Raw genomic sequence first — 24254 nt, forward strand, 5'->3', positions numbered from 1 at the left:
AACAATGCTCAGCTCACACTGTTAGGGCAGTGCTCTTCATTTAATGGGATCGCTTCTGATTTACACTGGTGTAAACGAGACTGGAATCTGGGCCTTGATCTTTTTAATGCAAATTCATCAATTCTGTTTGATGAAAGGGTTCAACTATGTTCACCAGTCACTTTTTGAAGAAAAATCATTTAATTGGTTCCAGGCAGCAAGAGGTCCCCACTTCTGGAGTTAGCTCCAAAGCTGAAACCTTGGGTTGGTGACCGAAGCACTTACTGTCTTGTTTTTCAGGAGTTATTTATTCTTCATGGACAGTGATCGATGATGAGTGCTAATAATAACAGCAGTAATCTCAAGGTCAAAAGTTAATATAAAAGTTGATAATAATATATTCTTCTGGCGTTAGTGCTCTTCAGGAACACTATGTATTCAAACACACCTATCCTTGTTATTCAAAATATTTTATGTAGTTTTTAAATCCACACCTTGATGTAGATCTGACAGTAGTGCAAATGAGAAGGTCACAGAGGTCTCTCTGATGTGAAATCAAAGTGAGTTCAGAAGCATGCTGCAGGTACTGGAATAGTGTAAAATGCAGTACATAAACATAACAAATGGCAAATCCACACGTATATCAAATGCCAAATGTCTACTGTACTTCAAATTAACTGCTAGGGCAGGAGTGCTAGCAGTTCAGAATGAAAAGAGCAGAACTCGATTACAGAGATCATAAAATAATCCTCTCCCCTGATCTTCAGTTCCCTAAACCAGAAGAGGCAGAACAAGCTGGCTCTGAACAATCTTTTATTGGTGACGGATGTGGCACTGCTTTGTCCAGTAAAATTGCTGGTTTACTAATAGGAAAAAAAAAATAAATCTTTTGTGATGACACCTACCTCTCTAACCTGCAAAAGAAAGTGCAAACAGATGGGTATCTCTGAGACCATGAGTGATGAAACCAGTCTAGAGAAATACCAGTAGCATATTGCTAATATTGCAACGTGCAGTCACATCACCAGCATCCCCCATTAAGATATATTCATTATCTTTATGCCAAGAATATAACCTATGATACTGCATGGTTTGATTTAGTAGATGTGGCTCTACCAACAAAAAGGTAACAGATATTTTATACAACTGTGAAGCATGCCCAGTGAAGCTTGAGCAGATTTAAGTTGCTTAGACTTTCTTCCTTATTGTCTACTAGAAAACTTAAGGGACTGTTGATGCTACTTTTTTTTTTTAATTATTATTTTTTTAAAGTGTAGGCTACCTGCTTTATGGACTTTGAAGGGAGAGAAATGCTTACTTTCTTTGGCTTGCCTGAAAACATTATATATGAGAATGCATTTTTAAAATTAGACATTTCCCTTTATGTATGAAAGTCCATACAGGCTTTGGTACTGGTGATGTTTCCAGTAACATCACCTTAAGACTAATCAGATGTACCTCACAAATAATTTCAATGAAGTCTGGTTGATTTAAACTGATACAGACTCCTGATATAAAGTGGGTAAAACATGTAAGTGAGAAGAAAATGAGGCCCTGCACTATTGGCAGAGCAGGCAAATGGAGCTTAGAAACTTATTTCTGGAATTTATATAATTTGCAGTATGCCAAGTATATCAAAAGATTAAAACCTATCACATATCAAGGACTTTTGGTGCATATTCTCATCAAACAAGGACTTAGGAAAGAAATTTCTTATGGCATTTTTTTTCTCCTCTGTAGTCTACAAAGGGAAGTTGGGTAATTTTTATGATTTCTGTATGAAAACACACATACCTTAGTCATTAAATAGTAACAACTGAGTACAACTTTATGTCAAAAACAGCCAATAAAGTACAAAAAATGAATTAACAAGAGAATTTTTACATTGAAGTTAGTATGTAATCTCAATGCCTTAATAAGCACTGTAACAAGCTGAAGAGGATTTGTTCTGTTTTGTTTGAAGACTGATAGCATAAGTTACAAGGGAGAGAAGCTATTATTCTAACAGGGAGGATTTCACAATATTCATAATCCAGAACTGTACATAAAATTAATTGAAAGTTCATTCCTTTTTGTCTGATATCTTTTAATCATCAATGTTATACAATATTTCTGCTTGAACTAGCAAAGCACACGTGAAAGAGAGTTAAACCGATCATTTTGGTTATAAATTAGGACTCTCATACAGCTGCAGCAATTACTTTCATTTCTAAATATGAAAATGAATGACTATTCTCATTTAACCTTGAGGCGCATGATTATTTTAAAGGCTGATCTTGCCCATACAGACATCTTGCATAAGGCAAGAAAGATAGAAAATAAGGCAATTACAGTTCCTGAAGTCCTGACAAATGAAAACTATTTTTAAGACTGAGAAGAGAGGTAAAGATTCTCATCGTTTATATTATGATATAATTCACGTGAGTGAATATAAGGCTCTTATGGAACAAAAAAAATCCTTTTCACCCCTCCACAGGTTGCATGGCTGTATTAGTAGCATGAAGTCCTTGATTTAGTTTACATATTCAAGAGGAAAAAGAGGAACTTCACAGCCTCTGATATCCAGCTCCCTTTTGAAAGAAGTGTGTATTTGTTTCAGATCGTTGTACTTGGGGTATTTCTTAAGTCTTGCCTGGAGCTGTATATGACAGGAATAAATCACAGTAAATGGCAACTACTGACTGTGTTTCCTTTTTAGAACATGCACAAATTTATTGGTTAATGTTTATATCAGTACCATGTGTGTCTGATTTACTATACCAATATCTATATCTGTAGAATATCTGTTCTACTCAACAACATTTAAATGACCTTTGGGTATACAATGTATATCTTGTTATCCCATTAATGACAAGGTGCAGCTTTGGGCAATAACAGAAATGTTAATTTATTTATATGCACAGTGATTTATATTTTTTTGCTCAACTGCTTTTACAGCTTACCAAGTTATAGAACAGTCAATAGCTGACTTTGTGACTCTGACAAACTAATACATTGTACATACTCATTGCTAGTCAGAGGAAGAAAAATGTTAGTTTTATTTTTTGTGACCTTTAGATTTTGAGAACTAGCTCAAATCAATTTGTAGTTCAAAAAGTCTGGACAATACCTACTCTAAACAGTGAAATCAGTTCTGCTTTAATAGTGTGCATTAAAATATAACACCAAGGCAACAGCTATTGATTTGGATACAGAATGGGTAATGAAGGTAGGTTCGTCAGTGTAGGAAGCTGGGGAACAATTTGATGGGTTTTCAGTGAGTCTGTCTTGAATGCTTAAGAAAAAGATTTAGAGGGAAACCAGGGAACCTGACCTAATAACTACTCTTATTCTTATTAAGGAGTAAACATAAGTTCTCTTGGCAAATCGCTCTGTGCAGTGAAAATGGGACAACCATCCAGACTGTCCCTAGAGAACTATGCATTGAATTATGAGAATTTCACTGAGAGAATGCAAGATTGGATGACTGATGAGTGGTTGCTATGCTATTGCCATTTTCTGCCTGAGGTCAGGACCCAGCTTTTCTTTTATCGCAGCAGAAGACCTCTTCTAATGATCAGTCCTCAGAGATTAATGGGACCATCTGAGTTTCAGAACTCCCGAAGGAAGAATGCTGCTCAGGCTACGAAGGATACTATTGAAATGTTTTAATTATCTGTTGTGTTCTGTTGTTGGTAGAGTTGTTCGTACATGGCACTTTGTTTATCGTCATCTTCACAGGTCACCTTGGAGAACAGATGCCTTGCAGCAAAAGAATTAGGAGACAAGGAAAACAGAGTGGTACTGTCATGTGTCATGTTCCCATCTTACTGAAGAGGAAACCTGTTTTGAAATCATATGCCAGTGCTGTGGCAGAAACACAGATGTGGTGATTCATACCATCTAGTAAGTCCCGTTGCGAAGAATTCTCCCTAGTGGCAAATGAGAAGGTGAATCTCATTCTTGAGAGACAGAGATTCCTGAAATAAGACCTGCTAGCTGCTTGTCAGGTAAGAGTGTTCACAGTCAGAAAAAAGACTTCAGGGTTTGACTATAAAGCACATTGTAGTGTAATGCCATACTAGTTCATATTTGCTTACAGCCTTTGTGTGCAAAACTTTTTTTAAAAATTCCAAAAGTGAGTAAGTACCTGGTCTGGGGACCTTGCTACAGATTCGACCATTTCCAAAAAATCCTGGTGGACATCGGCCACAAACATATCCAATGTAAGGGGGTTTCCGATCAAAACACAATACTCCAGGAAAACACGGCCTATTGGCACAGGTAGTAACATGGGACAGAGGCGCTGCATGACCTAGGGAAAAAGGAATTTCAAGCACATTTATTTATAATTTCTCAAATGAAATGAATATATAAAATTAAGTGTGACCGTTAAAGCCTGGCTAAAGTTTTATAACTGCTTTTATTCTTTTGAAGAATAATTGATGCAGAATGTTCCCAAACCTTGTGCCAAACATGAGAATGTCCTGTAGGCACAGCATAACAGAACAGCTGTTTCTCATTAAAGTAAGATTTATTAGTCCTCTAATTGCATGTTTTCAAGTTTATTACTCAAGGTTCTTTGGCATTTTTCAAAGATAATATAGAAACTGTAATTTTCAGCATAAGTGAGAGATTATCTGAGTAAGAAATAGTATTATTCTGACATCCTTCTGGTCTTCTATAATTGGAAAGTAATCATCAAACCTTTCAGCACATATACCTTACTTTTAAAAATTCACAGTCAAGTGCATATGTTTCTGATCTAGAAATCCTCAACTTGTTGAACCTTGTATGACAAGAGACTATTTTAATTACCTTAGAAATATATGAAAAATTAAACACTCTGGTACTGTATAGTATTTTATCACTTATGATGTCACTGAATAATGAACTCCCTGTGAAGTGTTTAATAGTGTCGACAGAGAACAGATGATGAATAAAATCTAAATGATGGTTGTAGATCTTTTTTAATTGCCTCCAGTGAGGTCTCTATCGTGATTCTCAAGTATTTCAGCATTATCTTTGCACCTTGCCTATGACATTATGACAGATCACCTGTTTGAGGTATGTTCTGGTTAGCTGTTGGATGGCCAAGTACAGATATACAAAAGTATAAAAACCTTTGTATATCTGTATAGTGTCTGTATGGTATCTGTACAAAAACTTCAGTACAAAACTGAAAAAAATCCAACAACTTCAGTACAAAACTGAAATACTGATTAGAAGTGGGTCAACATAAGCAATGTGCAGACACACACACCTCTGAGAGGTTGCTGCAGTGCTCAGGGTCCTGTTGCACTGAATGCAGGCACAAATATTCTGGGGAAAGCACCTGCTGAAGTCATGTCAATACTTCATTTATGTTCAAAGCTTGGTCTTAATGCACTGACTGCCAGTCAAATGCAGGAATAAAATTCAGCATCACTTGGCTATGGCAAGTTTGTGTAAGCTGTCATTCTTATTGTCTTGCTTTTCATTGATCACTAAGATTTTGAATGATTTTGTTCTATCTCAAAAGTGACGTGAATTCTACTTAAGCTTGACCACTCTGATTACTAAGGGCTCTTTCCCCTTGCAAAATCGATTAGCAGCAACCTGCAGTCTGATTTATTGAGGGGATTTTGATTTTTAACTCCATCTTTCTGTGATGCATTATAAACAGTTTATGTTTGCTATTAAAATGGTAAAATGCATGATTTCTGAATACGCAACACCCCAAAAACATTTCATATCCTTGTATACCTACCATGTGTATCACTTCTGTTAAAATTCTTAATTACAGGAGAGTTCTTTGCCTCTAAGGGTTGCAGTGGCCACTCGACCGTAGTCTTGTTCAAGTCACCTTTGCCATTGCTGTTGTCAATGACTAAAACCTGTGTAATGTCAGCAGCAAGCACAGCTGTAAAAAGAAAGCATGGAGATGAGGAAACAAGGTTTTAAGAGCTTAACTGTGATTGATGATAAAAAGCAGCAGTAACAACAAATCAGATAACTTGACAGAAGTTTGTTCTGGGAGCCAACCATCAAGCAAATAAAGGCAAATCAGGTGAGTCAGCTGCTGACATACAGTAAAGCTTCTGTATGAGCATAGAAAAAATTACAGTACACAAATTCACTAAACCTTGCTTATCTGAGAGATATACTTTTTATGCACAGTGATCTTTTATTGAGCTCAGGGCAGTAAGGAGGCCTCAGGTCCCTATGCATTATGCAGCGTTGTTACTTGGATGAAGATGCTATGCTAATCCCTGGGACCTGAGGTCAGCCTGATTCCTGACTCTCCTCAAAAGCTTCTGCTTGAATCTATAGTGTGTGTGTTTGTTAGCTTTGGTTAGTTTAGCTGCAAACTTTTTACTCTTCAAGATATTTGCACTAATTATATATGGATGTAAATAAGAAAGCTGAATACTGAAAAATTTTGAAAATACTAATTTCTACATAATTTATAGCACTGTAGCAGTTATAAAATTACTTCAGTTTTCTTTTCCTTCCTCTGGCAAGCCCTTACACTTGCTTCAGCAAGGGAAGCATGCGTGGACATATTGCAGTCTGTATGTTACACACATGAAGGATGATTTCTATCTTGTTTTGGGTAGGCAAGGAAGACCTCATGTTTACTTGTTCTAATAAATGTGCATTTTACAGAATCACAGAATCACAGAATTTTCTAGGTTGGAAGAGACCTCAAGGTCATCGAGTCCAACCTCCAACCTAACGCTAACAGCCCTCCACTAAACCATATCCCTAAGCTCTACCTAACAGCCCTCCACTAAACCATATCCCTAAGCTCTACAATTTTCTATTTTAGAAATATCTTTGTAATTAAAAATGCATAGGAAGAAATTATGATTCTGATATATTTTGAAAAAGTGCATAATTTTGTATATGCTCATTAGTCATCAATTCATTAGTCAAATTACCTACACTTTGGTGAGACAGACATAAAATCACTTTGAAATGATCATTATGGCCAAACAATACATTAAAGAAAACATTTCTATGCAGACATTAGGCAATATCATTAAAGGTATATTTGGTAAACCCACCAAGAGCAATCCTGCTGATGCCAGGATCCTGCAATTACAGCTCTTTTTTTTTTTTTTTTTAATCTTTTTTTTTGTTGTTGTTCTATTTTACTTTTGTGTTTATTTGGAAACCCTAACAAATAAATGCAAAATACATCAAATGTTGAGTTTTCTCCTCCCTTCCCACCAAATGTTATTTCTGGAGAAGACCTGTGTGTGTGTGACTGAAAAAATGCAGACTAGGTCACATCCCATTGTGATGGAAAGGTCTCAGCATGGTACAAAGTCAGTGCAGCCCCCTACTAAAGAATTTGCTGAGGACTGCCCCAACAACAAATACTGAGAAGGTATAAAATTGTTCCTGGACTTTTGCTGGTTGGGAACTGTGGCATGACTTTATGCCAAATGTGAGCTCAGCGGGTATGGACTCCTTTGTGTCATGAAACTATCTGAGACCTTCTTTCTCCTACTCTATATCCTTCCTGCATTCACTCAGAACAGGAGTAATCCTGGAGGTGCTCCCTGAGTACTTGTTAGTATATGATATATTTAGGAGTGAAACAGTGTAGAACTTGGGGAATGTCCTTGGCAAACTATCTAGCTGGCATCTGGAAAATCCTTTTTTTTTTTTTTTTCTTTTTTTTTTCTTTTGTATGCTATGGTGTTCGTTCTAATCAAAATGAAACTAAACTGCAGTGAAAAATTGCAAACCAAGACCGATTTGCAATTATCCATATTAATATAACATGACAATAGTCTGGTTTATATATTTAGAGGTCTGTCCTTGAAACAAGTGGCAAAGTACTTGATTAAGGATAATCGTAGTAGAAGTGGATTCATATTTACCCTTCTATTAAAACAAATCAAGCACTTACGTTTGCAAGTTTTACCATTTCCCTCCATCCCACTGGGGCAAATTCCACATATATATGAACCAAAGGTATTCATACAGGACACTCCAGGAAAACAAAGACTCTCTTCACATTCATTCCTGTCCTCCTGACAAGTAAGCCCTGTGGCAAAACAAAGTGGAGGTTAATAATTGGGAAAGATTCCCTGTTTATTCCTCAGCTCAAATGTTCAAGCAGACTAAGGCTTACTTCTCAGCTGTAAACTCATTACAAGGTGCATCACTCACATAGTGCCAAATTCCCCACTGTCTCACTTAAACCTGCTTTTATCACACTGTTTATTACTGTTGTTATTGGCACCAGAAGTGCTGAACCTGAGACTACTGCTCCTAGAAAACTATGCATATTAAATAAATGATTGCCCCTACATTTCACACCTTTGCTGCTGCTTTTGTTGTCATGTTTATGTGCGATCTTTGTCATACACTGAAGAAGCCAGTCTCACCACTTTGACTTTAGGATATGCCATGTACTGACATATTACACTCTTAATTTCTATGTGAACCTCACACTATTAACAGCTTATTGTACAACAGCACAGTCTGGCTAAAGGTAAATCAGACAAAATGATGAAATTCTTAATAAATAAATAAATAAATAAATAAATACAACAAACAAACAAAAAACCTAGAGGTTTTTCTATTTAAAATTTGAAGAAACTCTCTGAAATTGTCTCTAAGCCACAGTGCTGGTGTTCAGAAGATAAGCTGCTGTAGGATCTGAATCCAAAACAATGGATCTTGGCTATTGCTGATTTTGGAAATAGTCATTTAAAAAAATCCCTTGATGTAACTGATATTCAAATTCACAACACTGAATGATTTAATAGGTACCTGCAGGGGAAGCTGACCCAAAAGCTAAAATAACTATCTGAACATTAAATGATACAGAATAAGCATATACAGCGTTGTTTAAAAACTCCCTCTGGCTTCAGATATGCATGATGCTCTCTCTGTGTACTTGAGAAAACTTGCTTGGCTACCAGAATATTAAGTCCTGACAGTCCAGTCTTAAACTATCCCATATAATTTCTGTTAAGGCATGCCCTTTGTTAATTGTAGGAATACCCAAGCAGACTGGGATGCTGTCTGAATAGTCCAAGTACCTGTTTCATGACATACCATAAGGTACAGAATGGCATATTCCATATTAGCTGTTCAGCTCTATCATGGCAGAAGATTTAAGGATAAAAGAATATTTTTTCTTCAAAAGAGAATTTTGTCACAGAGGAATGAAATACAGAATGATAAGAACAGAACATCATTATTCATCTTCTACAACATAATCTCTCATTGCTTCAGCATTTCAGATAGCTTGCACAGCTCCTTTCAAGTTAAAATAGTATCTCCATGTAAGAAAATCTAATTGAAGTCTCTCTTGATTGAGCTGTCTCAAGAAGCTACTGACTCATGGCTGCTTTGTCTTGGGGGGGGTGGGGGAGGGGGAAAGAAAAGAAGAACAAAAGGCATGTCCCTTTTCTGGTGCCATTTGAATCTAGATTGTTCTGGTTTTGCATGTTTCTTGCTCTAGGAAAGCTCTCCTTGTTTCATTTAAATACCTGGTGTTGCAGGTATTAATTTACTTTTTTCCCTCCATTGTTATATTTTGGATTACCGGTTAGACTAGTGATTATTTTCTTTCACTGGGTGGAGTTTAAAGACTAAACATGATACCACAGACAATCAAAATAGGAATGAATTTCACGGTTTTGAGAAACAAAATCTTCTTCCCGCTCAGTCCCTTCTCCTCCCTTCTATATAGTCTGTTTTGCAAAAGTCTGACTTAAAAATCTCAAAGATGAGAAAATTACAAAAAGCCAAGGAAGAACATAAATAGCAAGCTTAATTTTAAAACCCACTTGACTGAATTTCGTAACTTAAAGGTGGAACTATGCAAGCACTTTGGCTCAAACAGATATGATTTTAAACAATATCTGATCAATCTTGGCATAATGTTAATCCCACAGAGTCTGATGACAAATATTTAGAAAGTCTGAATTTTGACTGAAGGTTGCTAAAGAATCAGTAGCAATGGACAGAAAACTGTCTGCAACAAGAAATGTCAGTTATTATGCTTGCATGACCTCCAGTACACTGCAACACAAGAGAGTCTCAATTCTGTTGGCACTGTTACCATACAAATAAAAATATTAGGAATAAAAGATCCTCAGGTTGCAAGGTTGAAACATCTGTTTCCATGCCACCTCTATTTCTCCATCCCTGCATGAGAAATTGGTTGAGAAGATGAAGTCTTTTTATACCCCGAGAAGAGCGGACCACCTACAGATGCAGAGAGAGTCTTTTTGACTGTGTTCACGTTATGTTGATTATAAATGATGAAGCAATCTCATTGATGAATTCTATGGTTATTATACAACATGAACAATTTTTTTTTCAGATGCCTGAAAAATAAAATGAAATTATAGCTTGTTCCGTCCCCTCTCCCTCCCCTTTATATATTAACTGGATACATAAGGAAAAAATGGTTTTCTGATTTAGAGATTTAGATACTTTTTTTTTTTTAATTTTTCCAAGAAGGGTTTCTGTTCTCAAGCAGATGATATTCTTGCTTTCAGTAGCCCAGGGAAGAAACAATAGGAATTATTTTTACCACCGGTGAAGGGTGAAGGTAAATGAATGTGCTTTGAACACACAATGAGATAAGCATGTATAAGTCTCTGCAGAAATTCAAAGTATTAATAATTCTGGAGTTATCCTCCTCTCATATTTTCCTTTGGCTTCTCTCCTGCCTTGTTACCATTCTTAAATTATGCAGTTACTTTGTCTGAGATACACAGATGCACTTTAATTGCTACCATTTAGCAAGGCACTTCGTTCCTTATCCTTCGTCTCTTGCAGTGATGTTTGGGAAGCTCTCAAAAGAGTTAAACATTTTCTTTCTACTACCTGTTCCCTATCATTTGTAAAGATTTGATGGTGAAATGGTGCTGTCACTTGAGCAGTATAGCATTGCCTTCTCATTAGATTATTGATGGTTTTCTGGGGAATTGAGACATAAACACAGCATCAAGGATGAGCTTTTATTGTTGTCACAGAACCTGCCCTGAAGTAAAATCATCTATTTCCCAGCTGGCTTTCAGCTCCACTTGCATATAATTTCTTACCTGCTATTAAAATTTTGAGTTGTATTCCTGTTTTACTCAATTATATTTGTATTTTGCTATTGCTTCTGTTTTAGCTTTTTGGGCCAAGGAAGTACAACAAAAGCAACACATTTATTTCAACTGACAGGACTTAAGGGTTCCAGAAAACTGAGTGTTTCTCTGGCCATCAAGGTGTCCTGTGTCCTTGTTTTCAGAGCAGCCTGTATGTTATTTTCAAACATGCTATTTTGAAGTGTTGGATATTTCACTATAGAAATAAAAGAATGAAAACCACTTTTCATAATACAATTACCATGAATTTATAAACAATGCATTGCAATCATGGCAGACTATTTTAAGTGGAATAATAGAGCTCGATTTCACTCAGTTTATGTGCAATAACACATAAAGTGAGTAAAGGCAGTGGTGTGAAACTGGTAGAGAAGATCAAACAATGGGAGCAGATACACTGACATCATTAACTCATGGAATTATATTGATTTTTATTCAGTTAATCCACCTCATTGAAGGCAATGAAGAATTGGTCCTCATGGTATTTTTAAGGTGTTTAGCCAAATCTAGCCAAAAATGATCCTAAATTTCCCTGTGCTCATAATAACATTTACAGCAGAATTGAGCACCATGCCATTCTACATGTGCTAATTTGTTTGGGGACTTTTATATTTTGATCAAAATTTCATTTTCTAATGTTGTTCTTAGGTTTGTGTCCCCCTCTACGAGTAGTCTTTTCCAGCATAAACCCTTCGGAGAGCAGCAGGCTTTGGCTGTGCTATAGCATTACCTGGAGTCACTACCAGATTGACTAGATCAACAAGATCAACCATCTAGGTATTATGTGGATCTTTCAGGCCATTTTCTGAACTCTCAACTCTGATTTTTTTTTTTTTTTATTTCCAGTGGAATTTTATAGGTAACGAAATCTGGACTTGCAATCCCACATGACTAAAACAGTGAAAGTGCCATGACCTGCTGAAAGAGAAGGGGTACCTTTCTGCCTGTATAAGCCCACTGAGGCAAATCTATCTGTTTTTGTTTAAAATAGAGGTTTTTGATTATAGACCCTGGGCCTTTGATGTTACCTTTACTTGGTATTTTCAAAGCTATGGCACTGTACAGTAGCCAACATTAGAGGTATCATGAATCTGTTCATGCTTTCATATGTGAGCAGAATAGTTTTGTTTTTTTTTTTTTTTGACAAGTTTGAGTACTGAAAGCTGAGTTCAGCTTAAGGTTGATTTTTTTTTTTTCATTTCTTTTGAAACAGTGCTGATCCAAGAGACATTTTAACACAGTTTCAGTTAGTACCCCTCACTTTTGAGAGGCTAATTTAACACTGACATGACTGGATAGTAACAAAAATATTCACATTCCAATGACTGCTTAGTGACCCAGGTGAGTGACTGGCTGTTTTAAACAGCACCGGTGTTAGCAGCCCTTTGTCTGCAAAGTTAAGCAAGGGCCAAATTTAGAAATGCTGGACAAAACCTGTATGTTCAATATTGCCTTGTACCTCCAGAAAGGCTACACTGCGAATGAAAAGGCCACAATTTCAGTGAAATTACAGGAGAAGGCATGCTTGGGCCAAATTAAAATCTGTTGTGTTGGCAGTGAGTCATGCTCTGAGCAGCTGGAGTGTGGGTCCTGGCTTGGAGGAGGTGCTGGATGCTCTATGAGACCCAGCAGTGACTCAGCACAGCCAAATGCCAGAAGCTTCAAGCAGCAGAACCTCGAGTGGCTGGCTCCAGCCTGCAGAGCACAGGGGAGTCATCCCCACGTGCTGTCACAAGTGTTTTCTACTGCGTGGGAATCATTCACAGATGTCCCAAATGCACCAAAGCTGACAATATAAATGGCATGACGGGTACCATCATGTTCTCTCCTCACCTCCATCATCTATTAGATGCTTCTCTTCCTCCTGACATGTCAGGTTTTCACTCTCTCTATTCCTGTTTGTACCATATGTCTTGCATCCACCTCTTTTGTCTTCACTGCATTTAATTCTTCCACTTCTCCTCTTCATGCTTTACATTCTGCCTTTCTAAGATCTTTCTTCTGGGGGGTACTGATCATTGCTCTTCCCTGCATCTCTTAAAAACCTATTTTGTTCAGCCCTGAACAGCTTAAAAGATTAGCTTCTGTTCCACCTGTCTGACAACCCAATGGGCTTTCAGTTTTCTAAGGCTTAAACTTGAGGAAATTTCAGCTAGGACTAAATGAATTTATTTCTGCATGTTTTGCATATCTACTTCTTCATAGACCTAATAAATAAATAAATTCATTCAGAGTTCTTTCATTGGCTTCATTTACTATAATCCTTAGGAGTGTGAGAGGGTCCTGGATCCTCACCTTTTTCACTCAGTCTTCCTCTGGCTCTTCTCACAGATGGACAGCTGGGAAATAAGCCAGTGGAAGCTGAGATCAGAGTGATTCGCAGCCTCCTTGAATGGTCATTTCATAACTACAGACCTTTAGGTCTTTTCTCTTTCCTTGAGCATGGATAATTAGATAGCTGCCTTTACACACTTTCTATCTGTCTACAGCTGAGTCATGGGAGCAGAAGAGGAAGCAAATGCAGTTCATTTGACAGATTGTTGTGGTTGTGCATGCTCAAAATACCCTGAAATGCAATATGTCTCTAGTTAAATCAGAGATGGGAACAGTGATGCCTTACCTCCCAAACCAGGGGGACATTTACAGATGTAGCGGTCCACGCTGTCCACACACGTTCCGCTGCCGCATGGGTTTGACTTGCACTCATTAATATCTTCCTGGCAAAACTCCCCATCAAAACCATTTGGACATAAGCACAGATATTCGCCAAGGCCTGGAGGGAATTTAATATTGGTAACACACGTTCCACCATTGAGGCAGCTGCAGGGCTTCACTCGAACCTGAGGAAGGCAAAAGGGAATTGTGATAATGATCTTCCAAATAATCACCACTGAGAGGTGTATTGGTACCCTTCAGGAAGGGATGGATTTGCAGTGCAAACACATTTTCTAGGATTATGAAGACTTATTTCTAACCAATTTCCTTTGTCTGGATAGATGGTCTCATACTCAGCATACTTATTTATTTGGCTGAAAGTGTGACATTAAAGGGATTTTTCTTCATCACTTAAGGGCACATTCTAATTTCTTACAAGAAAAAAAAGTCCTATTTGCTATAACAGCAGTTTTTACATGATATCTGAGGGCAGGATTCGTTCCTCATTCTTCAAAGAACTGAAAAAAAATCTTTTCTCTTTGCCTGCCCATGTACCTTCCTTACTGTTTTACATTACAAATGTCTCCCAGGCAGGAACAGGATTGTGGCATTCTTTAGCCAGTCTCTATTGCAAGGAAGAGAGGTACAGGTCATGTTATATATTGATGAGAACAGCATTTCAATAGATTTGAACCTTTGCACTATCTCATCTAGTTAAGCACAGATCTAGTTTGAAATGCTTCCTCTTTGCTATGTGTGTTCAGCAGACTGGTATTTTTGATGACAGTGGTTTGAATGAGTAAAAATTGGAATCTTTAGGAAAAAAATCTTTTATTTTCTTCACAAAACTGCTCTTGTGGCAAGAGTCTGCATCCCACTTTATTAGCTCATCCTATCATGGGATTAATGCTAGGCTACACAATAAAGACAAAGCAATGCACAAGCTCTGCCAAGAAACTTAAAGTGTGGAGTAATGACATAAGAGCAAGACACCCTCTAAAAATATCATTGAGAGTGAGTTATAATCTCCCTTTTATAGCTAAAACTTGGTCTTTTATGTTATATGCTTTTTTTTTGTTGTTGTTGTTCTTCTGCAATCCAAATGCAGAATGTGAATTTTAAAGCAGATTAATGAACCATTAACAGGCTCTGCAAGAGAGTTCTGTCAAACAGCAATCAATAGCACTCTCTCTTGTTCATTGTATATGTAGTTTCTATGTTCTCAGATATATTTATTCCATTAATTGATCATTATTGCTATGCTGGATAATATACCCTTATGAGGAAATAGCTGAAGTCTGAGTTTTTAAGACAGTAACAAATTATTAGCTATAACAACAATTGCACCAAAGTGATGACATGATAAACAGGTTTGTTTTGTTTTCCTTTTAAAGCATTCATTTCCTTACCTCAATAGAGTATCTGCTCTGTGCATTGCATTCATCCGACACCGTGAATTCAAAGGTCTGCCTGTCTTCTGAATCCACTTTCCAGATAAGAAGGCCAGCAGGAGAGAGCCTGGCATCCTGCGGCCCAGCCTCTAGGATGAATAGCACAGCTGACCCTTCCGGATCCACTGCTATTAACTGGTAAACAAAATTCTCACCAATAAATGTCAGCAGCTGGCTGGAGGGGGCCTGGAACACAGGAGGCAGGTTGTCTAAACAGCAAAAAATGAAACCACGATTACATAAATTCCTGTTTCTCCCATGTGAAGATTCAGACTGTGGGTCTTCTTAGGGGTGCTCTCAGTCACGAGGGTGGAGAAAGCATCCTGAGACTGATGGAGGAAACAATGTGGATGTTAGAGGCAGCAAATGGCTTTGCCAAATAGTATACTTTTTAACTTCTATTTTTCTCACATCCCATACTGAACTTTGATTACTTTTGATGTCTATCTGATACATGGGAGGAGATTGGACAAGACTTTTATAACCTCCCACTGATCCAACTCCCTCAGTTCTTACTAAAACAATTTTATCTCTAATACATGTATATATTAATTATTCTATCTATCTATTTATCTATCTATCAATCTACCTAAATATAAGCAAACTAATTCTCAAAATGATGAATGACAAATTGGGTGTACAACTTCGGGAAGATGGGGCAGGGGTGAGGAAGTTGTGTAACTCTTCTGTTGAGTAGATTCTATCTACTGCCTTTACACATGAGTGGTAATTAAGCCTGAGCAATGTGATTGAATTCAGTTGGACATTTCTGGAATAAAGATCTTCTCAGTGCTGGGAGAGGCACATCAGTGATACTGAAATTCTCTATCCCTAGAGACAGTAGTGCATATCATGTCAACATTGGCATTGTTATTTTTAGTGATGTTTACGTTCAGTCTTTCCTTAATGAAGATAAAAGCCTAATTATACTGGGCTATTTTACAGTAAAAGACAAATGCTGCCTGAAGATATGTCCAATATAAATATGTAAGAAGGACAAGGTAGAGAAAAGTATTACATTTTAATATTGGAAACCAAGGAAAAGGAAGATCAGATGAATACCCTTAGGTGACAGCAGCACTGTGCAGGGCTGGGAATTTTGTCTCAGTGTCCTAAACCTCCTCAGTCTCAAGCCATCTTTTCTTTCTAACCAGCAGTACAAATTGATGTATACTGATATTTAAAGGAATCTTCTCACAATGCAACTTGTGCATAGTTGTTTTTAACTTAGAGAACATCTCTAATACTGAGGATTAATTTCAAGTCACACTCTAAAACTATGAGCTATACATGTGTTCTCATAAAGACAGCATGTGTCTTTGCATAATGCTTGTGGGAAGTCATCATCAGGGATTCTTTGTGTGTGCATATCCTTTTATCAAGTTCTGCTTTCTGTAGCATGTCTCACATTATACAATTATTTAAATGCCTCTGCACTCACTGCTGCTGTGCTATCAGAGCTTTCTAAACTGCTTGGCCAGCAGATTGTCCTGGCAAAACTGTTGAAAGCTTCCATCCATTAATTACCTTTTACTTCAGAAACACTCAAACCATGGAGCCCATAAAAGTTGTGCCCAAAGTAATGAATGAAATATTGATGCTGGTATGCATTTAGAGATAAACACAAAGGTGTTAACTGGATGGAGGGTTACAAGATGTTGTAGACCATGAAATAAGATAATATCAGATATTCTGAAGGCAGTCTGTGAACAAGAGTGTTTTTAATTCCACAGAAGCCTCCTTGCTATCCAGTGAACATATATACACTCCTAGTTATTGCAGTACTTTTTAAAAGGTACTCATATATTTGAAAACAAGCTTGAGAAGTACCTTCTCAATATTTTTAGATTTTTAAATTATTGAAAAGTGAACCAAGATCTGTTTCAGATTTCATATATCACTCCTAGTTTTATAAATTCCAAAATAAATGTTTTTTTTTTTTTTTTTCTTTTTAAGCCATTTCCTAATTTTTAAAATTAAAATGTCTTAGTACCAGTAATGATAATTTTATATGACAGTCATAATCTGCTTACCCCTGAAGACAGAATAGCTGTGGCCAATACAGTGGAAGGATAGAACGGAGGCACAAGATTTGTGTGTCATAGTTAACGCCTCTCATTAAACTAAATCGTATCTTTGGAGAAAAAAGGCTTTCTTTCAGGCACACAAGTTTTTCTTCAGGCCTGGCTAACCATTAGGCATTCTAACTACTCTTTCAAGTAACATGTAATGGGATTCTTCATTGGACAACACTTGAGATGGATCTCCCTATGCCTTTTATTAACAGGAAATTAATTTTTTAGGACATAAACAAGAGCTCTGTGTTTCTAAATAGAGAGAATTCAAAGTGGCTAGTCTGGAACAGAAATTCCAAGGGCTCATGAATAGCTCCTTCCCTTCCAATTGTGTTCCTGCTTCTAAGCTTGGTTTTGGACAACTTATTGTTGTCTTGTATTGCTGGAACTTGTTGAGTCCTTCTCAAGTGCCTTTCTATCACCTCTGAGAAGGGAGTACCAACTCACTTCTCTCCCTGGTTATTGAACTGTGGACTCTGGCCACTGCGTTGCACTTCGTTGTTTCTGCTTCCATGACTTGCACTCTGTAGAAGCCTCTGTCCATGAACATCCCCGGTTTCTCCCCAAGGAAAAGATCAATCTTTTAGAGGAACGAATTCCTTCAGTCACTTCAGGAATATAAAACTGTGAACAAGCAAATCAAACATGTCCTCTCATTTACATACCTCTCTGTAATTGCTTCTCCTTACTGAACCTAAAATTACAGAGAAACTCTAGAAGCAACACATGAATCTACACAAAAGTGTTATTATAATCTTTATATCGAGCAGATGTAGATATGTTCATGTAAATGTGAAGATGCACCAAGGGATCAATGTTTCTAGAATTATGGATTATCTGTAAAGCAAACGTTAAGCAGTGGTGTTTTTTTACACTGGAGATGCAGTCATGAAAAAGCTGTTATTAAATCCTTAGCATTCAGGAGGTGCTTCAAAAGGCAGCCTTCTCCATGACCCCTGCCATGAATGGCTGAAGAATGAGCCATTAGGTTTCGTGGCAGTGAAGGCAATGAGTGGCTGTTCCCTACCACTTAGACTCCCTGCCAGGCCAAGGTCTTTTGTGTGGCATTTCATAGCATTTGGCTCAGGGAAAGATACCAAAAATATACATTAGTGTTTTAAAAACAGTGTTTTCCTCAAATTGTTCCCTTAAAGATTTGTACCTGTGAGATGATCACAGGCATTTTTAGGGTCCATCACTTTTAGCTGACAGACTTGGGCCCTTCGTTGGGCATGTCAAAATTTCTTTTTTTTTTTCAGGTGTTACATTGGTTTTATTAATTACTAATTTATCAGGTTTCACCCAGAACAAGATAAGCGTCCAGATGCCTAGTGCACACAGAGGATTTCTTCCTGCTGCTGATCAGCCTGGACTTCCTGTGCACCCAGTTATTCACACCACATAAAGTCCTATTCAGGATAGGCCCATGTTAGCTAAATGAACTGTGCATTTCATAGACTTAGTACTAAATTCCCAGCTAAGCACTTCTAAATCTTAGAAAAAATGGTCTTACTTTCATTAATAGACCAGGTGAACTTAGAAATATCAGGTTCACAGAGAAGACAAGGACTGGTAGGGCTTGACTCTCCTTCACCATAGCAAAGTCCATCTATATTACAAGTATTTTCCTGCCAAAAAAGGAAATAAAAATGGGTGGGAGGTGGAGGCAAGGAAAAAAGAAGTAAGAAAGAGTAAGAAAGATAAAAAATTAGCAGTTAATATTTTCTGGAGATAAGCAGGAGCTTGCTTATCTTTTGAAGGAATAAATTATCAATTTAAATGCTAGTACTTTCTACTGACACGAAGAAAACAAGACATGGAGGTTTTCCAGTTTCCATGTGAGATCCTTGTAGCTGTAAATCCTTTATCTTAGGCAGCATGTGATGCTGCTTGCCATAGATGAACGAGAGCATGATTTCTATTTTTATTTTTTTATTTTTTTCATTTTATCAGTATGTACTGTATGTGATCATTATTCCTAGCTGTGACTACTAACATGATGACTATTTGGTAACACTCAGAAGAGAGTTGCATGAGATCAACAAAAAATACTTGAAAAAAAATTGAAATTTTGGTACCCTTTTCTGGTATATGAATTATTTCTGGAGGTTCTTCATAAAAATATGAAAAAGCAATGATGTAAAAACAAAATAAAGATCTTTATTAGAGTTTCGGGTTCTGCAAGATGATTGTAAAGAAATGGCTGAACACAGCGACGGGGCCGAAGTTGGCAGAATGCCCTGGCTATAGCAGGAGGGAGAAGCTATAAGGGCCCAAAGATATTTTTCTTTTTCCCTTCCTTGAATACACATTGCTCTGAAAAGAAATCCCATGACCATTGGAGGGTTTGCACAGCCCCTTAGAAAGATCAGATTGCTTGGCTTTCTCTAGCACTGGTAGGTAAAAGAGGTAAACTCAAAGCAGTGCAAATCTACCTGTTTGTGCTGTAATCAAACATCTGACTTCAGAGTGTACATATTCACGGGCTCCTGGCCTTCCACCTGCCTGGCACAGCACATAGTCCCACCAGCCCCAAAAGATGGGGCTGAGACTGGTGTGTGCCCTGTTACTGGCCTTGTGTTTGCTATTTACTGCTTTTCTTCTTTCTCAACTTGTATTTTAAAATAATAGTTACTAATAATGAGTAAGCTAAAAAAAAAAAACAAACAAACAAAAAAAAACAACTCATAATTGCCCCAACATGACAAACCTCCAACATTAAAATTTGGGTGTTAATTAGATTTTATTACATTGTTGTTTTCAAAGGCTTGAAGTTCTGATGAAAAAGCTGCTTTTTCTGATGTGATAATGTGTTAGAGAATGGGCTCCATAAAAGTGGAACACAAAATGCGAAATGGCCTGACATAAACTGTCCCCTAATTGAAACACCTTTTCTGAAAGCAATTTAGGTATTACAAAGTAATGTTGTAATAGGGGTAATTAGAATGTGGTTTGATGTAATTGGAAGCCTAGTTCAAATAGTCCCTTGAAGCGTCGTAGGATAGAAATTATTATAATAGAACGAGAACACCAGCATATTGAAAAAACGTATATACTTCTGAATTCCTAAAGTGTAAGAATGAGGAAAGCCCTTGAAAAAAACAACAAAACAAAACAACAACAACAACAAAAAACAACAAATCAACAAACCACCTAGCTTTAATTGAAATGGTTCTGACATAATTATTTTAATCTGAAATTTAAGTGACTTTGCCCTCATTGGGGCATATAAACTAGTTTCTATTCACTGATTTATTTGAAAAATGTGAACTTTCATTTTATTTTGGTAACTGGTTCTTTATTGCAATCAGTGCAACTTTGAAAACTATATTTTCCCATTAGCGTTAATGAGAACAGTGAGGCAAATGGGTTAAGATATACCTGATTAATCTTCATTTTATAGGAATGAAGACTGGTGGTCTCCTATTCATTTGTGCTTGCCTCAGGGTAGTAGGAAAGCAGGATTAGCACATTTAAGTATTCCTTACCCTACACCCTCCCAAAGTATCTTTTAAAGTCCCTCTGAAAAACAGAAAAGGTGTCTCATGCAGTCCTCTAAAAATAAGAGCAAGAAGGCTCTTTTTTAAGGGACGGGGGATGCTACACTAATAATAATCAGAGGGATATAGCATTCTCCAGGCAGTTCCTAGCATTCTGGCAGTTTAAAACGTAGCACTAGGTTTTTGATTACGATTTTAAAACTGTCAAAGCACTATATGTTTGTACTTAGCGGTATTTAATGTAAGCAAGAATGTTTTATGTTCTCTCACGGGTGTTTTCACACAACAAAAACCGTGTAACATGCATCATAGTATACCTCTTGCAACAGCAGAAAATGGGTATAGAAATGATATACGTTACAGTTACAGTACCCCTGCCAAGCAGCATGGGAGAGGTAAAAGATCTTCCTAGGAGAGGCACTTCAACAGTGAAGGCAAGCTGCCTGGCAGGGGAGACTGCACAGTCTTATTTACTTCCATTAAAAATTATAGCAAAAAAGTATGTGTGTTGTCAGCCATGCTCTTTGGGAAGAGCCATCCTGAGAAAGGCCCACCATAAAGCATGCTCTATCAGGTATTCATACCATACATTTATAATATATATATATATATATATATATATATATACGTGTGGTTTAAAGAAAACACACATGGACAAGAGGTTGTGAAAGACAGAAAAGTATCAGACTGTGCAACTGACCTGTGAAATAGATTTTCCTCTTCTAAAACAGTTATTACACACAGTACATCAAAAGGAGGGAGAGGGCTAGGGAGGAGATGAATGATCCATATTAAACCTTTATGCTCTTTAAATTACCTTTAATTTACAAAGTCCGGTTGGATGGGATTCACAGGCCTGGCAGACTGTGTCATACAGGGTCAGCACTCTGGAATTACTGTACTGGAAGCCATCATTAGTGATCTAAATGATACAAAAATCATCCTTATAAGTAATAATGTTCCATATGGAGACTGTCTGCTCATTTTGGAGCATATACTGTTGCACCCTTGAACTGGATGCCTGCCAGCAAGATAAATTAAAGCACTTGTGAGTTGCTCTACTGCAAGCGAACAAATTGCTTAATGTTCCAAAATGGAAACTATTCATTAATAACCAAAAGATATTTTGGTACAGCTGGCATTCAACCTTTCTGATTGCTGTGTTTTTTTTTTTTTTTTTTTTTTTTCTTTCTTTTTTTTTCTGAGCACTTTTTTTTTCAATACCTTTATAGAGACTGCATATGTACTAAAGTACTACAAGGATGCCTTTCAAGGAGTTGTGAAATAAAATTAAGATATTTGGCTGAAATTTTGGACCACTTTCTTACTATATGGTAAATTAGTAAGTAATCTTGAGGAAAACAAAACAAACCAAAGGAATACATATTCTTTAGGTGGCTCTATATTAACCTCTAAAAAGTGCTAGGGTGGTTAATACCAGACAGCAACAGTCCTATTTCCATAGGAAAGTACATTAGAAGGACATTCCTGTACATGTGGGTAGCTTAGAAAGCCTTAATGTAGAATGGCAGTTTTCATATGACTGCATAAAAAAGAGTGATGTGAGTTTACATTTTAATTTAATTTTTTCCACGATAAAAATGAAAAGATGCCAGACTAATGTGGAGAGCTAACTTTTGACAAACCATTGTAACACCCCTTGAGACAGGTGAATATTAAAGAGTACTTGAATGCGAAAATACTTGTGTAAGCCTTGCAGAAAACACTGATAAACACCAGCAGGAAAGCAAAGCCCTCTCTGTCAGGTATTTTATAGTTTTTACTTCTTGCACCTCAGCCAAGCACTGACCATCCTGCTCATGTGCATTCCCCAGGCAGAGAAGGGCTGCTGTTTCCCACTGTGCAGACACTACAAGCCTCTTTGCACTTCTGCTGTTTTGATTTTCATGACATTTGTGAGAAATGAATATCTCTGTGACCTCTGTCTCCCTCAGTGACTCAAAGCAGGCAGAGCAGAGGAACTGCAGCCACAGGGGAGAAAGCAGATACAGAGCACTTCAGAAGCTCACTCAGACCAAAGGGCTGGTTGGCACAGCCTGAGCTCCACATCCCCTCATCAGTAACAGGGCCAAAAATACAAAGTTGATCAGTTAACAAATTATTTCGGTTTGCAATGTATGTTAAATCGAACAAAGATAACTGGAGGTGCAGAAAATAAAAACTTACTTTAATAAATTCCATAAAAAGCATCAATGATTATAAATTTACTAAGGATAATCTGAATGCTCATGGAACATAACACAGTTGATACTCCCACAATGTCACACATGATTGTTCTCAGCTCAAAATGCACTGCTAGCAAAGAGCATTTGTTTCTGCAGAATGCAGTACAAGTAGGTAAACAGACAGTATTCATGGGTATTCAGAGTATGAAATTCTGGAAGAGAGACAACTATGGGCTAACTTAAATTGAAATAAAATTCATTGGTATAGTTTAAGGAAGAAAATAAAATTCTTTAGTGTCATACTCAGACAAGATGCTAGAGTATGGTGTATTTTACTAAACGTAAACCCCTTTCTGAAGAAGTAAAGAACTTATTCTGCAGAGGGAAATGAGGAAGTAACAAAACAGGCAACCCCAAAGACCTGCTCTTCACAAAACTGCAGTGCTCATTGGCAGCAGGACTTCCATTAAGAATATATTATTCTTAATGCAGTTTACATTTCATTTCATCCTTTAACCAAAGCATCTAGTCTTGTCTCAGTACTAATGTAGTAATAATGGGTGAAATGAGTAGACAGGGAAAATATAAAGAGCTCTAAAATTGCACTAATTCCTCTGTCTGAAGTGACCATTGTGAATGAAATGTAACTCTTTCCTATTGGTTTTATTTTATCTACAGATTATTATGAACTTCCATCTTGGTGTCTTTTTGGAATTGGGTTCTTTTATAGTTATTTCAATTGCTTTTCCATTAGTCACCTTAGTGACGTGAAACAAATGCTCCAAAAGCACTGATGAGACCTAAGCTGGGCAAACCTCCATTCAGATTCAGTTGGCCCTTAAAAGCCAGAGACTTGCTGAGAGCTGTGCCTTGGCTGTTTTTATGTCTGTGTCATCTGGAAAGGAAGAACCTCTACTTCTGGACAAGTGCATTTCATTCATTGTAGTTATTTGTGCCCCTCATCATTGAAATAAAATTTGACCCTCATGAATGTTTTATAAGTGAAAAATGAAAGCTGTGAAGACTTGCTGAATTCAAATTCAGTTCCTGCCTCACTGACTTCCAAGCAAATATTTTTGCTACTCTTGACATATACAGGCAACGATAACAAATTGAAGATAAACCAGAGACCTGCTTCCCAAATTAGATAAGTGCCTGCCAAGCTCTGCCACCTCTTCACCCAGACATCTGTGTGGACAACCTAAGTCATCTGCTGTCCAAGTAGATGGAGCATGTACTTTGATATCTAAATGAACTATCCCAAACACCTTGATATAGACTGTGTACTTTATTAACATGCAGCAGCATGTCATGG

At 37.2% G+C, this 24254-nt stretch overlaps 1 protein-coding gene across 1 annotated transcript in view; it reads right to left on the reverse strand.

The window, feature by feature from the left end:
* The window catches only part of LOC309879768 (von Willebrand factor D and EGF domain-containing protein-like), a gene marked incomplete at its 3' end in the record, with an annotated part of 170210 nt that overhangs the window by 46756 nt on the left and 99200 nt on the right, over positions 1 to 24254 (reverse strand). The window contains exons 14-20 of the mRNA XM_082763946.1: positions 21571 to 21675; positions 18767 to 18881; positions 15137 to 15387; positions 13693 to 13912; positions 7862 to 7999; positions 5708 to 5860; positions 4109 to 4273 (exon numbers count right to left, since the gene is read on the reverse strand). Of these exons, the coding sequence (XP_082620072.1) occupies positions 4109 to 4273; positions 5708 to 5860; positions 7862 to 7999; positions 13693 to 13912; positions 15137 to 15387; positions 18767 to 18881; positions 21571 to 21675 (1147 nt within the window). The remainder of the gene's footprint in view (positions 1 to 4108; positions 4274 to 5707; positions 5861 to 7861; positions 8000 to 13692; positions 13913 to 15136; positions 15388 to 18766; positions 18882 to 21570; positions 21676 to 24254) is intronic.

This window comes from Aythya marila, assembly GCF_965140915.1.
Source record: "Aythya marila genome assembly, chromosome: 6".
NCBI lineage: Eukaryota > Metazoa > Chordata > Aves > Anseriformes > Anatidae > Aythya > Aythya marila.